The sequence below is a fragment of the Ctenocephalides felis genome, unplaced genomic scaffold, assembly GCF_003426905.1.
Source record: "Ctenocephalides felis isolate EL2017-DRISC unplaced genomic scaffold, ASM342690v1 CF-g0.4_SCAFFOLD_00845, whole genome shotgun sequence".
Taxonomy (NCBI): Eukaryota; Metazoa; Arthropoda; class Insecta; order Siphonaptera; family Pulicidae; genus Ctenocephalides; species Ctenocephalides felis.
In genome coordinates, this window is record NW_020536999.1 from 9,927,137 (window position 1) to 9,944,361 (window position 17,225).

The following is a 17,225-nucleotide window of genomic DNA, read 5'->3' on the forward strand; positions in this document are numbered from 1 at the left end:
AAATGTCATTTGTCAATATTTATGAAAATAATTATATAAATAGATTTACGATTTAGATTTAATTGATTAGAAAAAGAAAAGAAAATATTTTGACAGTTATAATTAAAATGCAAATGTCAAAAATCAGATCTTTATGTAAAAAAATATTTATTTCCACAATATTCCTGTGTTGATTTATCAAAACTTATGAATTTAACAATTATATAATTATTCATTGATGACTTAAAATAATTATTAATTTATTAACAAATAAATAATATTTGAAAGAAAATTTTATTGACATATATGACATGACAAAAGTATTATAAACAAAAAACTATGATGCGAGTGAATTAATTTTTGAAGTATGAAATGTCAAATAATTTTGAAAATTATACAAGTTTTTAACTATTTGTCAAAGAATTAGAGTCCAAAGCTATAAAAATTTGATTTTTGGCACTTTTAATTTTTTATCAATTTAGGCATATTTTTTAATGGCAAAACAATGTTTACCGGGTTGGCTAGTATATATATATATATATATATATATATATATATATATGTGTGTGTAAATATATATTATATATATTTGTGTGTCAATTTGGATGCAGAAGGCGAATAATCTTTTAATGGATGACCTAACTCTTCGGTTTGTGGCACAAATCAACGATAATTTGAAATCGAAACCAAATAGAAGTGTCTCCTTTACGGCAATAACAGAATACTTTTCAAGTCACTGGGGAATGCTCTGATACAGAACCAGAAGAAAAGTCTGCAACTCCAAGGACAAAGCCAAGTAATTATAACTCTAAATACTTCAATAACATTTGCAAAAAAAATATTAATAAATGAATCTTATGTTCTTAGGGGATGGAAGCCTAAACACCTTGAAAAAGATTTTTGCAGCACCTCTAAGATTGTGAAGTGCAGGTTAAAAGTCACCTATTCTGACACCAGTTTTCCGCAAAGGTATTTTTTCATAATAATTGCAGCAAAAATAATTAATATGATAATTACAATATCTTCAATTAATATGATAACAATATATTCAATAGAAGTCCTTGGTGGTAGCTGCAAATTGCCGCAGAATGCAATGATAAGGCGTAGGAGTGCCTTAACACCCAGAAGATGTATGATACATCAAATTTTGTTTCGGGATTAAAAAGGATTAACAAACAATGCAATAATTTAAAGGATAAATTCCAACAGAGTATACAATGTTCTGAGAAGTTTTCAAGGGCAAGAATTTTGATATTGTCTCAAATAAGAGAGCATACTCAAAGACCAGACAGTTTATAAAGCGCAAGGGTTTAGTTATAGTTTTAAATAAACCTTGCAATAAAAACTGGATTAAAACGATAGATAGGTTTGAGCTACAATTGGTATAAATTAAAAGTAGTTCAGGGTTTTGGTTACTTACGTTAAAAAAAATACTTATACAGAAACTATTCAAAGATTTCGTCAAATATAACTTTATTAATGATTGATTAGATAGCAAAATAACTATTAAATGGAGAGATGGATAACAAACAAGAATGTCTCGTAAATGAATTTTAATCCTAGGAATTTAGTTTTATCTCAATTTGGATATCAATATATACATACACCTAAGTCTGTTTTTACACGGTCTTTTTGTACACGGTTTTGATATAACACGGTTTGAAAATTGAATATTTTAAATTTTTTTACACGATTTTATTCCATTTATTAGCACGATTTGAAATTTTATGTACTAAAATTTTTTTGGCAAATTTAATTTTTGCGAAGTATGTTCCTATTCTTTTCGTTCACAACATAGTTTTTTAGTTCCTGAACTTGCCATACATTTAAATTATATTACTTTTAAGATTAGAGTGCATATCTTTTTTATCATTAATTACTATGCTTGTGAAAATAAGAATTATGTATTTGATTTAATAAAATAAACATGAATTCTTGTTCTTAAAAATTCTTGTTTTTCACTAATTTTAATATGTTTTAGAGATTAGGAATAAATCACCCATTTTTGTATAAGATCAATGTCTTTTTTTACACGGCTTCTTCTGGAACCAATCTATTGTGTAAAAACAGACTACTTAGGTGTATTTTGTTTTTAAGATTATTTTGTTTGGGAAGTATTCATTCTTTTTTAAAAATGTGAATGAAAATTAATATGCAACTGCTATTGATTCGAAAGCAAGTGGACTTTTGGTGCACAGTGGATAACAATATCATTCTTATTACAACTAGCAACAACACTTTCTATTGATCTATATATCGGCACATTTCTACACTTCTGGGAAAAATCTGGTAAATTAAGGATTAAATTGTTTTTCTTTATAAGATATTTACATAGCTAAAACTAAATATATACAATTTTTTAGGAGAAGCTATCAATGTATATATTGAACAACTTTTAAATGCAAATGGAAATAAGCACGATTGGATTGCTTTATTACTACGAGCAGTATTCTCCTCTTCGTTCATAGAGATGAATTGAAAAATAAGTTGACGTTTGTACATGTTAATAAAAATAATAACATATTTTTGATGAATAAAACAATACAATACAAGAATATAACTATAAAATTACTAATATATTGATAAAAGATATATTTGTGAACAGTATTAATAAATGTATTATTTTTGTATAGAATTTTGCGACAGGTAGAGACGAACACATTCATTCATTGTATAAATAACTGTTCAAAAAAGGAATAAATATAAAATATATTTAAATTACTTATTTATTTAAGTTTCCATACTTTTTTATAAATTTTCAGGAAAATTTTAAAATCCTAATAACCTAATCTCAAACTACACCCTGACAGTTTTGACGTTTAGGCTCTTTTAAGTAACTAAAGTACTCGAAAATGTAGGCTCTTTTAGGTGAATTACGTTCCTAAAACTGCATTAAGTGGAGTCTAAGGTACCTAAAAGATCTTACATTTATATGGCGAAAAGAGGTTAATTCTCACGTTTCGGAACTGTTTCGGGTACTTAAAAGATTTTAAATTTTGACTCGGGAAGAATTCATGTTTATTTTATTAAATCCGATATATAATTCTGATACTATCGATGGTTTCAGACTTTTTTCTTTCATAAATACTTTTTTGTGTTATGAACATACTTCGCAAAAATTAAATTTGACAAAAAAAATTAAGTACATGAAATTTCAAATCGTGCTAAATGGAATAAAATCGTGTAAAAATATTAAAAATATTCAATTTTCAAACCGTGTAAAAACAGACTTAGGTGTACTCTTCTTTTATCTATGGCTCTTACCTTTATTGTATACACACTGAAACACGCTTTATTCACTATTAACTTTGAACATTTCACTTCACTATTCACTATTTACTATTTACTATTTACTATTTACTATTCACTATTCACTATTTACTATTCACTACTCACTATTCACTATTTACTATTCACTATTCACTATTCATTTCGATGTTTACTGTTCGGAATCTGACGCACGAATGAGCAGCGTTCTGATCAGCTACTCCTTTTATACCTGCGGACCAGGATGCTGTCAAAAAAAACCCGTAACGGAAAACATAATCCGGCTTCAAATTTCGATTTAAATCAAACTGCATGGGTGAATAACTGTGTTTGACATAATAAATATGCTAACAATAACATTAAATACATAATTCAGTAAGCTCTATTCCTTCAGTAATCAAAAATTACATCGACCAGTATATCGATTAAACATACGGATCGAAAGAATTAAGTGGCCAATTCTGGGATAAATTAGAATGCTATGTTACAGGTCTATTATTATATCTATTGGTAGTCGAAAATTGTCAAAAAAACTAGGTTTTTGCTGTGCGATTAAAAGTTTTAATTTTAAAACCTAACCTCTAAAAAGCACAAATGTCAAAATAACACTAGCGTCATAAGCGCTTTTTTTTTGTTGTCACTTTGTTACACGCGCTTAAAGCCTAAAGAAAGTTTATATTCTCACGTATAAATTATTGTAGAAAATTTCAAAATTAATTAATTTGTTGCTAATCCAAAACATTACAAGTTTTAGTGTTTGTGAGGTTATCTGGCTGTTTGTTTATATGCTAAATATGAAATAAATCTTCAACTTATTGTGTTTTACACAGGTTTGTATACATAAAATTATTTTCTCTTCTCTTTAATATAGAAATCTCTACAGCTAATGAAATAGAAAACTATAATCAAGCTTATCTGAACCTACGGTATCCAATTACGAGGTGTGGCAAGCAAGGTAAATAAAGCGATACTGCAAAGGTTCATTTTAAAACAAGATGAAGGGCATTGAATCGATCAAAATTAGTAATAATCGATTAATTCTATTTAGTATATGAAAATACTGATGAAGATTCTGAACCACTTCTCAACAATGCAGTTAAAAATCCGTAGGTAAGTTATAGTAATTGAAAATGAAACTTTTGAGTATCTTTACGTTTTGAAGGTTTCTGAACATTTTGTCATACTTTAGAAAAAATTGTATTGATAGTGTAGAGAAATGCCCAGGTTTTGGCAAAGGCAAGACTTCTTAACTTTGCAATTCACTTTACATGATTCTTGAAAATATGATATAAGAGTCTTCATTCTAATTCCGCTAGATTTTAAAACATTAGTAATAAAATTGCTAATACTTGATGCAACTTGCCTTGAGGAAAATGCCACTTACACCTAGTTTTCTTTACAGGTTCGTCCAATAACATTCCAAGATTTTGAGACTGCTTTGAAACGAGTTCGAGCTAGTGTATCAGACATGGACTTAGACCAATACGTGAAGTGGAATAATTTATACGGTTCTGGATAAATAATTCTGTCTGAAATCATAAACACCAAACAAAATGTTACATAATACAATTTATAAATAAAAATAGTTGTTTATTAAATAATTTATTATTTCATTTTCGATATGCACATGTTCAATCGTAACCTTATAATAATAAATGATTTGAAAGGAATGGAATAAAGTTGCATAAAATACTATGTATATCACGAGATCTAACACTAAAATATTTGTTTAAAGGGTTCTGTACCCGTAATTAAATCCTATCATTATTTTATAATACCAGCAAGATACAAATATAAGGCTTAACTTAATATAAGCTCTCTTATTAAAAACTACAGTTGCTCCCTTTGTTTCGTTTATATTTAATTTTATATAGATAAGTCTCAAAGGCCTTTGGATTGTGATATCACAACATATATATATTTGTCTTTTCAAAATTACTTATTAAAAGTTTAAACTTTAATAATACTAATAAACGCCAATTCATGATAATTGGCGATTAAGGTAAGTACACTTTTTTGCTTAAGTCGTAAACTATATAAATATCAGTTGATTAGACTAGAAAATTTCATAAATTATTTACAAGAGCTTATAGATTAATTCTAAATATATACATAGTTATCGTATTTGAGCACATTTCAGTTTTGTGCAGGGTGAAATTAAAATTATTTACGTACATTCGCTTCTTGAAAAAGTAGTCTGATACATAATAAACATTTTTAATATAACATTAATAAAATAATTAAACAAATAATAATAACAACTTTAAATTGTGAGCATACCCTTTAGAAAATACAATTTAAATTTATTTATTTATAAATAATTTAATAAATTAATTGTTTCAAATCAAATGTATATTTTAATTAAACAAATTTAGACGATTTTTATAACATAATAATTTATTTAAAAAATGTATCGGCATTCCTATTACTAAACTACTAGTTTGAAAATAAAATTTTCATAATGAGTAAATAACTTAACCTGCCTCAAGATTAATTAACAAGATTACTAATAACATTAATCTGATTTTATTTATTAATTAAATATACAAACCTTGAATTATCAGTTATATATTATTAGTTATATTGAAAATGCTTTATCATGTTATCAAGACTACAAATTAATAGACACAATTCATAATTTTCCACACAATCATTCAAATATATCTATATATACAGACGAAGAAAATTATTTAACATAAAAATAATACTTCAATTAATTAATATTAATTTAAACTATGCTTTGAGTTAAGATTTATATTATAACAATTTGTGCACATTATTGTTGTTTAAAAAATTGTTGAGCATTATTAAAACCTTGCAAAGTGATTTTAAAGACGTGGACGTAAATATCACCAGACTGCTAAAAGCATTTAAAACAATAATGTGAAATTAAAATAGGAAAACAAAGTTAATTTTATTTTTTAATTATTGATAGGTTTAATTACAAAAGTCTTGGATGGGTCTTGGTTTCATTCGTAATATATAAAAATGTATCAAATCACTTTATCGCTTCACAATCACTAAATTGTATCTTTTCACTTTTTTTTTAAATAGATGCCAAATGGAACGTTTTTTGCAGTCTGGTATACTTTGTGCAAGCACCATAAAATAAACTATTATTTAAACGTAATATAAAATACAACAAGCAATTTTATAAAAATTGAATAAATAAAATATTGCAAATATCAAATAAAAATGTGAACAACCAATATTTAACACATAAATAATTTTTAGATAACTAATTTGTTCTCATAAAAAACAAAAATTAAAGTAGAACTAATAATTTGGACTACAATAATAAAAATAGGTCTGTCGAACTTTCTTTTTGCATTTTGGCAATTTATATTTTGCATTTAGTATTAAAAATATTACATATAGTAATATTTCTTGGCATAGATAATTTTGGATTTAAATAATATAGTAATAATTGCAAGTACCGAGTAAAAGTCTGGTATTTGTGCCAAAAATTTAAATTGCCAGTTCAATATAAATATATATATTATATATACTAATAGTAATATATATATATATATATATATATATATATATATATATATACTAATAAATATTTCTATTCTACTTATCTTATTTCACCCGATCAAATCAACCGTTCCTCAGGAGGTGGTTTAAGTACATTTCCATACAAAACTATGGAAGATTTTCAATTACCAGCCCTCCCCCCGGAAACTGAATCCGCACCTGCACCGAGTTTACACCCGTGCCGTGGAAGGTTCCTCTAATATTTATCGTGCTACCCGAATTGCCTCCGTAATAGCCACCGTAATGGCCACCGTAATCGCCACCGTAATCGCCACTGTAATCGCCACCGTAATCGCCACCGTAATCGCCACCGTAATCGCCACCGTAATCGCCACCGTAATCGCCACCGTAATTGCCACCGTAATTGTCACCGCCTCCATTGTAATACGGCTGAGGTGGTGGTCCCGCAGCTCTTGGAAAAGCAGGAGGTCCGCCTCTCATCGTAGGTCGTACAGCAACCATCATCGGCGGACCGTTATTGTACCGATTGCCATTTATAGGCGGCATATCTGGGTGTGGCAGTAAAGGAAGTGGTGGCCCAGGTAGAGGTGGATTGTACATAGTGTTTGGCAGTGGTGGCCCAGGTGGAGGAGGATTGTACATATTGTTTGGCAGCGTTGGTGGAGCTGCCATACTTGGTTGCCAAGGTCGTCGTTGATGTTCTGTCGATGTCAATGTCGATGTCGTCTGTTGCTGTATTTGATTGAAATTGTACATGGTCGACGACATAAGCACGCACGATCTGAACATTGAAAACGACGTTGATCTCGATCTGGGCATCGACCTGGATCTAGTTGTACTCCTGCGCCTTCGTTCGACGTTTCTGCGAGTTCTTCGGTCGCGTGAGCTTCCTCGAACTCTATCGAGCACTCCGTTCTCTCGAACTCTATTACGACGGCCACGATCTGCAATGTATCAAAATAAGGATGTATAAATTATCGATTCATTATTAAACAACAATATGAATGGATCCAAGAACTTACGTCTATGTCTGCCATTTGATCCCACATCATCCATGTCTTGAATTGAGGATTGACAAAAGAATTTGCAGGAGTGGAAGAAGTATACGCCCCAGTAAACACTACATGTTGCCGTAATGAAACTTGTTAGTTACAAAGTTATATAACAAATGTTAACTAAATGTAATATAAGCGCAATGTAACTTTTAGTTGCAAAGTTATATAACAAATGTTAACTAAGTGTAATGTACGCGCAATGTAACTTTTAGTTGCAAAGTTATATAACAAATGTTAACTAAGTGTAATGTACGTGCAATGTATATCGATAGTTGCAAAGTTATATAACAAATGTTAACTAAGTGTAATGTACGCGCAATGTTTATCGATAGTTGCAAAGTTACATAACAAATGTTAACTAAGTGCAATATACGCGCAATGTATATCGGGAGTTACAAAGTTATATACATTTGTTACCTAATGTAATAAATGTGCAATGTTTTGTTAGAAAATATTTTTCACAACTTTTTTAATGAAAAATCGATTGATCTAATTTTTAAATTCTGTAGTATCAGTTACAGAGCAAGGATATATATACATATATATATATATTATATCAATATTTATCAAAACTTTTGAAGAAAAATGTTTTTGATGAGATGAAATATCGAAGCGCGTAAGCGCCGCGTCGCTGTTAAACAAACAAACGATTTTACGGAACCCATAGAAACGTTACGCAAACGTAAACAAAATTGATACATATTAAAATCTCTATAGCCGATTGGCGTATAATAAATAAATAAATAAATAAATAAAATATTTGATAATAATCATGCACGACCGCCTAATGTAATTTTTTATTTCATTTTTTTTACTAGATCTCTGTAACCGCTAGATCTGCCTTCCCAAAAATTTAATAATGGTTTTTGAATTATTAAATTCGGACGCTCCGTTCTCTTAAAAACTGGGTTACCGATTTTGGAACTTTTTGCCCCGTATCTTCGGAACGGCTAGACCTGCCTCTGCCAAACACTAATCAGCCTCTTTATCAATACGAATCGAATGTTGTTCCCGAAATCGTCGATAAAATTTTCATTCTCGGTTTTTTTGCGACTACTATAACTTACTACGGGAAGTTACAGTAAAAATTTTAAAATTTTAAATGAAATAAATTGCATTTCTTTTACAAAAACAGAATTTTAACTTCTTCAATTACTTAAAACAAACTAATTTTTTCAAAAAATTTAAAAACTTAGAAGTTTTTACAAAAATTTCAAAAAGTATATTAAAATTTTTGAATTCGATTAAACGTTTTAAACGTTTAACGGTTGAGTTAAAAAGAGTATAAGAATAATAACCTCAAAATGAATTTTAAGAAGTGCTGTTTGATATATAATATGAAGGGTAAGTATAATTTATTTGTTGGTTACTGTGCTAAAAGCCTAATTATTTTTATAAGGCCCGCGTTTGGAGATGTCTCAAAAAAAAACTAGAGCTTATTATTTGGATATGAAAATTTAGTTTTCGACAATGCTACAAGATACTAAAGGTATCTAACTGTTTAAATTTCTAATGGCTTTTGAGGTTTATATTTTATTATTGTAATAATTTATTTTTAGGATTGGATTCTAAGTCTCGGTTTGAATCCTAAATTGCCTCGAATAACATATGTGATTAATATATATATATTTTTTTTTTTCTTTATTTCTGTTAATTTTAACAATCAGATTACAATACAATCTATAAGTTAAAAGTTATGGTATTGAAAATCAAAATCAAAAAGAAAAAAAAAAAATAGAATAATGGAAATTAAAGAAAAGAAATAGAATAAATGAATGAATAAATAATAATTAAAATAATAGTATTAATAATAAAAACGATAATCAATAATAAATAATAATTAAAAATAACTTGTTTGAAAATTTTCCTGTGCAAAACAGGGAAATTATGTTGTTGACGGTAGATCGCTGGGCCATTTTCTTTTCAGGCGTTTTAATTTTTCGGCTGTTTGTACTATTTGCATTTCCGGATTGACGTGTGCATCCAATTTGTTTTGAAAGATAAAACTTCTGTTCTTAATAACTTCCGCCACTGTTGGAATTTTTAGGTCTTTATGGATCATGTGGTTGGTCATAAACCAAGGAGCCTTACAAATCATTCTCAGAGTTTTGTTTTGTACTCTCTGGATTATTTGAATGTTACTCTTGCTGGCGCAGCCCCATAGCTCTATCCCGTAAGTCCATATTGGAATTATTATTGCTTATATGAAAGAATATCGAGAGGCTTTTAACAGCAAAACAAGGAATAAATGAAAGGTATATATCATAGTTCTTGTTAACTAATTACTATTATAAATTCTGTTGTAACCTTTCTCATTTGTTTTTAAGGTGTAAAATATCGTAAAAATAAATTCTTTTTGAGGGTGCCCCCAAACAAATTTTGATACGAGGCCCCGTCAAGGCACGCTACGCCCCTATTGTACATGTTAACGCGTGACATAGGCAATTTCATAAATCTAGTCATGGCATATTGATTAATTACTTCATTTTTAACACTTGTATAAGTAAACCGCATTTGTCATGCCTAATATTTTGAAAAAAAATAAAATAGATAGTGGATATATAAATATAACTATTCAAAATATATAACTGACGCTTTCATATATTTAAAACCGTTTAAAGTATCAAATGAAGGAATTCAGTAAGAACTAGTGCAGTGTATGGCATCGTGCCTTAAGGCAAATTGCTGAAACTTCCCGTACCGTAACGAAATGTTCGAGGAATACTGAATGTTTTCAAATAGATTATTATAAATATCGTAACATTGTCTAATATTTATAAGAATTATATAATCTGAATTGCAAAGTTAAAATTATTTGTTTAAAGTACATTAGAACTTTAGTCATAATTAAAAATAAAACCTGAATTATTTTCGATATACAAAAAAATTAAAAAAAAGTTGAAACAATTTTTTTTCCAAAATCAATTATTTTGTTAAGACAAGCAGAAAGTTCTTTGAATCATTTAAATCGGACGCTTAGTTCTCTCAAAAACTACCATTTCTTGTACATTTAGCTCCGTATCTTCGAAATGGCTGGGCCTGCCTTTGCGAAAAACTAATAACCACTTCTCCCAATCATTACTAATTGAATGTTTTTTTTAGATCATTCAAATCGGCTCCGTTCTCTCAAAAACTCGATTTGTATTTTCTGCACTCTTTGCTCTTTATCTCCGTAACGGCTGGGCCTGCCTTTGCCAAAAACTAATCGGCTCTTCTCCCTATCAATAGGAATCGAATGTTTTTTGAAACATTCAAATCGGTGGATCCGTGCGCCCGAAAATGTGACTGGAAATACATACGTACAAACACACACATCCATTTTTTCTGAGGTATGCCAAAACGTTCAGAAACCTTCAAAACGTCGAGAAATGTAAAAATTTTCAATTTCGATTTTCGGCCCATTACAATAACTTAGCCTACGGGAAGTTAAAAGTTCTGTTTGCTTTCGACCATCGTGCATCTTTTGTAATAAAAAGTAATTACAAATTATGTAAAAATGTGTGTTTTATAATGTTGAAGAAATATTCAGAATTTCTTCAGAGAATAAAATTAGAGAGTAAAACTTTCTAGAGAAAACAAACTTCTCGTTCGGGAAGTTGAAAAATAATTATTATATGAAATAATAATAAAAACAAATCTTACAAAAATATTAAAACAGATCTCTGAAAGATCTATATTCATAAAAACTTTACTATCTTTCATTTTATCAGAAAGGCAAATAATTTCAAGTGATAAACATGTCATTCTTATGGTATTTCTAACTTATTTTCCACAATTCCATTTTTTCTATACGCAGTACTCTTACAAGATTATCTTTTCCTGAGGTCTAGAATTGCGCCCCCCACAGGTTGGAAACCACTGACATAAGCATTTCATTTCATCGAAGTTTCATTATTTTTAATAAATTTAAAACTTCAAATTGTATTTAATCTAGTTGGTATTGGTATTTTGCCTTGAGTCAAGACTTAATGAATAAGAAATAAATTAATTTATGAGTGATTAAAAGTATTCCGAGCGGATTTAAAATACATTATTGAAAGCGAACGAACACGTTAACGCGGAGTATTTTCTAAAAGCAAATTTTCATAAATTAATCGTTTTTATAATTGAACCAGTTTCCGTAGGACTTGAATGGTTTAGTTTGTTCATTAAGACCAAGTAACTCTATCGTTATACCAAGTAAATCATTTAATTTTAATTTTAACAAACTTCAAAAAAACCACTCATTTTCTCAAACTTTGATGAATTTATAAAATTAAACTACTTGTAAGGCAGTAGTATTTCAGTAAGACCGTGATATATCGCCAAAAAAGGTTCCATAAAAATCGGCTTAATTTTTTTTTTCAACATTCAATTACAAGAAAACGGCTCGGTAGATTTTTACCTAAAACTAATCAGTATCATTCCCAACTAATATCTTTCGAACAGTTTTTGATTTTTTAAAATCGATTCGGTAGTTTGAGCTTAAATTTGGACCTAAAGTTCGATACTTTCTTCCAAATTTCAATGGAACGGCTCAGCCGATCTTCGCACAAAACTGACAAACGATAGTCCTCATTGAGACAGATAAAATATGTTTTTAAATTTCTGAAATCGGTTCACGCGTTTTTGAGAAAACGTCGATGAAAGGTTTAATTTTGACAAATGTCAAAAAAGATGACAATTTTTGCAGACTTCGACAAATTTTTAAAGTTAAACGAGTTGTCGCAGGGCCGTAATATTTTAGTATGATCTAGAAGACTATGGTATCTATCGTCAAAAAAATAAAAATAAAAATCGTCGAAAAAAAATTTTTTTCAACACTATATTACAAGAAAACGGCCCAGCCGATCTCTGCCAACAACTCATCAGTACGATTTCCAGTCAATATCTTGTGAACCGTTTTTGAATTTTCAAAATCGATTCAGAACTGCGGGCTAAAACGTAAACAAAAAGTTTTTCACTTTTTTGTTATTTACAAAGAAACGGCTTAGCTGATCGTCGCGCAAATTTGATAAACGCTAGTCCTCATCGAGATACATCGAATGGCTTTTAAATGTTTGAAATCTGTCCAGCCATTTTTGAGAAAACGTCGATTTACGGCAAAAAATCTGTTCACACACACACAGACACACATACTTTTTCAAAATTTGGTCTCATTCGATTCAGAATGGCTTGAAACGTCGAGAAAACATAAAATTAGCGAATCGGATTTTTTTATGAAATAAAAAGGTAAACGTACAATCATCCATGATTTACATAACTAGTCAAAATTCTATTAAGTAAGCATGATAGTGTAAATTATTCTTCAAAAATCAGGAACAATTTTATTTTCAATTAGAATAAAAAATCAAATAGCAGTTAAAATGTATAACTAGTGGGGTGGGTGGCATCGTGCCTTAAGGCAAATTGCTGGAACTTCCCGTACCGTAACGAAATGTTCGAGGATTACTGAATGTTTTCAAATAGATTATTATAAATATTGTAACATTGTCTAATATTTATAAATATTATATAAACTGAATTGCAGAGTTGAAATTATTTGTAAAGTATATTAGAACTATAGTCAGAATTAAAAATAAATATTTTCGATATACAAAAAACTAAAAAACTAAAAAAAAAACTAAAAAAAAAAAAAATGGGACAATTTTTTTTTCCAAAATCGACTATTTTGTTAAGACAAGCAGAAAGTTCTTTGAATCATTTAAATCGGACGCTTAGTTCTCTCAAAAACTGCCATTTTTTACGTATTTAGCTCCGTATCTTCAAAATGGCTGGGCCTGCCTTTGCCAAAAACTAATCAGCTCTTTTCCCTATCAATAGGAATCGGATAATTTTTGAACCATTCAAATCGGTTGATCCGTGCGCCCTAAGACGTGACTGGAAATTTGTATCAACACATACATACATACACACACACACACACACATCCATTTTTTCTGAGGTATGCCAAAATGTTCAGAAACCTTCAAAACGTCGAGAAATGTAAAAATTTTAAATTCCGATTTTCGGCCCATTACAATAACTTACCCTACGGGAAGTTAAAAAATATCTTAAATACCTTTTTGACATAATTATATACGAGTTTAGTGTTAAAATAATCAAGTTGTTGATAATGCAATAAATAAATTTCACCACAAGATTAAATGCTCTAAATTTTATATAATATTCCCTTATTTTTAACACTTACGTGACGGCACCATTTCAAAACAATTTACTGTACTGGCTGTAAACTTGATTTCATTGTGTATGTTATGCAATTCGTTTAACAAAAATTTGTGGTCATTGAAGGACATATATTTTTAATATTAATTTATTTTTGATCATTTTATAAAGAATGGTGACCAATGTTCAAAACAATTTCCAAAATGCATAGCTGGTTGATTTTGACATGTTTTCCAATAAAATGTTGTTCGCCGCCTTCTTCCTGGTGCTTTTCTGTCAGAACAGACAATAAAATCCCTTTTATTCTTTCTCTCGCATTTAGAATACGCCACTGATCAGTCAGTATATTTGGTCATTTTTTGCTGCCATAATGGTTTATTAACTTCCCGTAGGATAAGTTATTGTAATGGACCGAAAATCGAAATTGAAAATTTTTACATTTCTCGACGTTTTGAAGGTTTCTGAACATTTTACTGGCATACCTCAGAAAAAATGTATGTGTGTGTGTGTATGTGTGTGTGTGTATGTATGTGTGTGTGTATGTATGTGTGTATATATGGATACAAATTTCCAGTCACGTTTTCGGGCGCACGAATCAACCGATTTGAATGGTTCAAAAAATATTCGATTCCTATTGATAGGGAGATGTGCTGATTAGTTTTTGGCAAAGGCAGGTTCAGCCGTTTCGGAGATACGGAGCAAAGAGTGCAGAAAATACAAATCGAATTTTTGAGAGAACGGAGCATCCGATTTGAATGATCTAAAAACATTCAATTCGTAATAATAGAGAGAAGTGGTTATTAGTTTTTGGTAAAGGCAGGCCTAACCATTTCGGAGATACAGAGCTAAATGTGCAAAAAATGGCAGTTTTTGAAAGAACTAAGCGTCCGATTTGAAGATTCAAAAAACTTTCTGATTGTTTTAACAAAATAATTGATTTGAAAAAAAAAATTTTTTCAAATTTTTTTTTTTTGTAAATCGAAAATAATTCAGATTTTAATCGTGATTCTGACTAAAGTTCCAATGTACTTTAAATAAATATGTTTAACTTTGCAATTCAGTTTATATAATTCTTATAAATATTAGACAATGTTTCAATACTAATAACAATCTATTTGAAAACATTCAGTATTCCTCGAACATTTCGCTACGGTACGGGAAGTTCCAGCAATTTGCCTTAAGGCACGATGCCATACACCCCACTAGTTTTTTCTATTATATTGTCTAATAATTCATTTGTAAAATATAAAGTAAAATAATAATCTATTTGGATGCGCTATGCGTTTGTACACAACTGCAGTACTATTTTGTAAAATTCATATAGAATTGTTTTTGATTTAAACAATTTAAGCACCTGAATGAAAAAGTACATTTAATTTTATCAGCATTGTCATTTATATAACAGTACTTTTTAAATGAACTGTAAAATAGAAAAACGAAGCACTGTTTACGAGTGACATTTCAGAATAGATGCAATTTTGATTGGCGGCAATGTACGAGAAATATGTCAAAGTAAATAATAGCAATAAACAAATTACTTATATTGTGGTGAATTATTCAGAAATAAGTGCACATACAAGTAATTCGATGCCTTTCAAAAAGGCATATACAAGTAATTCGATCGTCAATAAAATAGAATAGTAGTTTAGTTACAAACGATATGAACAAATTAATAGTGATTTACCTTAAGTTCTTCCTTATGACAGCAGCCTACCAAAATTTGGTAATTATGTACAATGATATCTCAGGTTCACAGCCACTCAAAAGCACATGGCAATTCAATTAAACGAAACTAAATAGAATAATTCGACAGAATAAAATTGTTCTTCGGGAGAGTTGTTCCTCTCAGGACACCGGCCGAACAACTGAACAACGTGCTCTGAAATCTGAATAGAGAACGGACTAGACAAGCTCTCCTCTAGCGGATTTTAAGTGAAACTTGGCGCCAAACAAATATGGCGGATGACACATTTATGAGTTGAATTTTCTGTCAACTAATATTTGTTTTGATGTTAAACGTGCATTTTTAGTAGGTTAGACATTTAATAATTCATATTTCTTACATATTTTCATCATTTATCTTTTATGATTTCACAATAACAGAGGTAAGAACAATGAAATTTAAAATATAAATTTTGTTTGCTACTACCAATATGCATACTATTTACAGTCAGGAAGGATATTCAATCAGAAAAATATGAAGAAAATTCAAAGTTTGAAGAAGCTTTAGTGAATTAAATCAATATTTGCTTAAATGATCATATTTACATGCATAAAAGTATTATTAATAATCCGTTTGTGAGTTTGATTCTTAGAAAACACAAATTATGAAAGTTAGAAATTAGTTACACCTAAGTTGTTTTTACACGGTAGATTGGTTTCAGAAGAAGCCGTGTAAAAAAAGACATTGATCTTATACAAAAATTGTTCCTAATCTCTAAAAACTATTAACCTGAAGGGTTAAGTGAAAAACAAGAATTTTTAAGAACAAGAATTCATGTTTATTTTATTAAATCAAATATATGATGCTTATTTTCACAAGCATAGTAATTAATGATAAAAAAGATATGCACTCTAATCTTAAAAGTAATATAAATTAAATGTATGGCAAGTTCAGGAACTAAAAAACTATGTTGTGAACGAAAAGAATAGGTTATTCAATTTTTAAGGTAAAAAATAAAATAAAATAGAATAAGTTATAATCATAAATACAACAACATAAATTTAATTGCTGCTTTGAACGCGTATACATTCACTATCATCGCTGGAATAATTTTGAACTGGACTTTTTCTTGCTCGTTCGGCATCTACATTTTGAAAAATGAACTCTGTTATGAGCCGTTGTTTGCCAATTCTTGCTACCTCTTTGTATAATTCCTTGTAACGAGCCATACAAGAATTCAGCTTAAGTTGGTATTGTGCAGCTCTTTCGACATTGCGATCATTTTCGACAAAATGGTGTCCTAATTTATTTGCAAGTTGAAGCCCTTCTTGAATTAAATTTTCAGTTAATTTTACAGATTCTTCACTATCACTGCTTTCTATAACATTAGCATTCTGTGAGGCAAAATGTAATATTTCGTCTTCGCTAAGAACTTTATCAATCATCAGTTCATCAATGTCATCAGATACCAAGTCAACAAAACCCTCTCCACCAACTGCGTGTGCTAAAGCAATTATATTGGGATATTTGTTTGTATTTTTCTCCACAGAAATTTAAGTACATAAAATTTCAAATCGTGCTAAATGGAATAAAATCGTGTAAATAAATTAAAAATA

The 17,225-nt window shown here is 29.4% G+C and overlaps 1 protein-coding gene and 1 long non-coding RNA gene across 2 annotated transcripts; one reads left to right on the forward strand and one right to left on the reverse strand.

Annotated features, from left to right (window-relative positions):
• Window positions 1-3,604: 3,604 nt before the first annotated feature.
• On the forward strand, window positions 3,605-4,790 carry LOC113363824. The gene is made up of 3 exons (XR_003365970.1): window positions 3,605-3,736; window positions 4,118-4,356; window positions 4,649-4,790. It is a non-coding gene; the product is annotated as an uncharacterized LOC113363824 (long non-coding RNA).
• Window positions 4,791-6,843: 2,053 nt separating this feature from the next.
• Window positions 6,844-15,846, reverse strand: LOC113363811 (translation initiation factor IF-2-like). Its single transcript, XM_026606293.1, has 3 exons — window positions 15,631-15,846; window positions 7,770-7,867; window positions 6,844-7,691 (listed from the first exon to the last, which is right to left on the reverse strand). Exons 2-3 carry the CDS (start codon window positions 7,801-7,803, stop codon window positions 6,895-6,897), a joined length of 831 nt encoding a protein of 276 aa, XP_026462078.1. The 5' UTR covers window positions 7,804-7,867; window positions 15,631-15,846; the 3' UTR covers window positions 6,844-6,894.
• Between the last annotated feature and the right edge of the window lie 1,379 nt (window positions 15,847-17,225).

Excerpts from the sequence above, each read along its gene's own strand:
- LOC113363811 (XM_026606293.1), bottom strand. The coding sequence starts at position 7,803 with ATGGATGATGTGGGATCAAATGGCAGACATAGAC. Across the intron at positions 7,692-7,769 it reads ATCAAATGGCAGACATAGAC|ATCGTGGCCGTCGTAATAGA; the intron begins GTAAGTTCTTGG and ends GATACATTGCAG.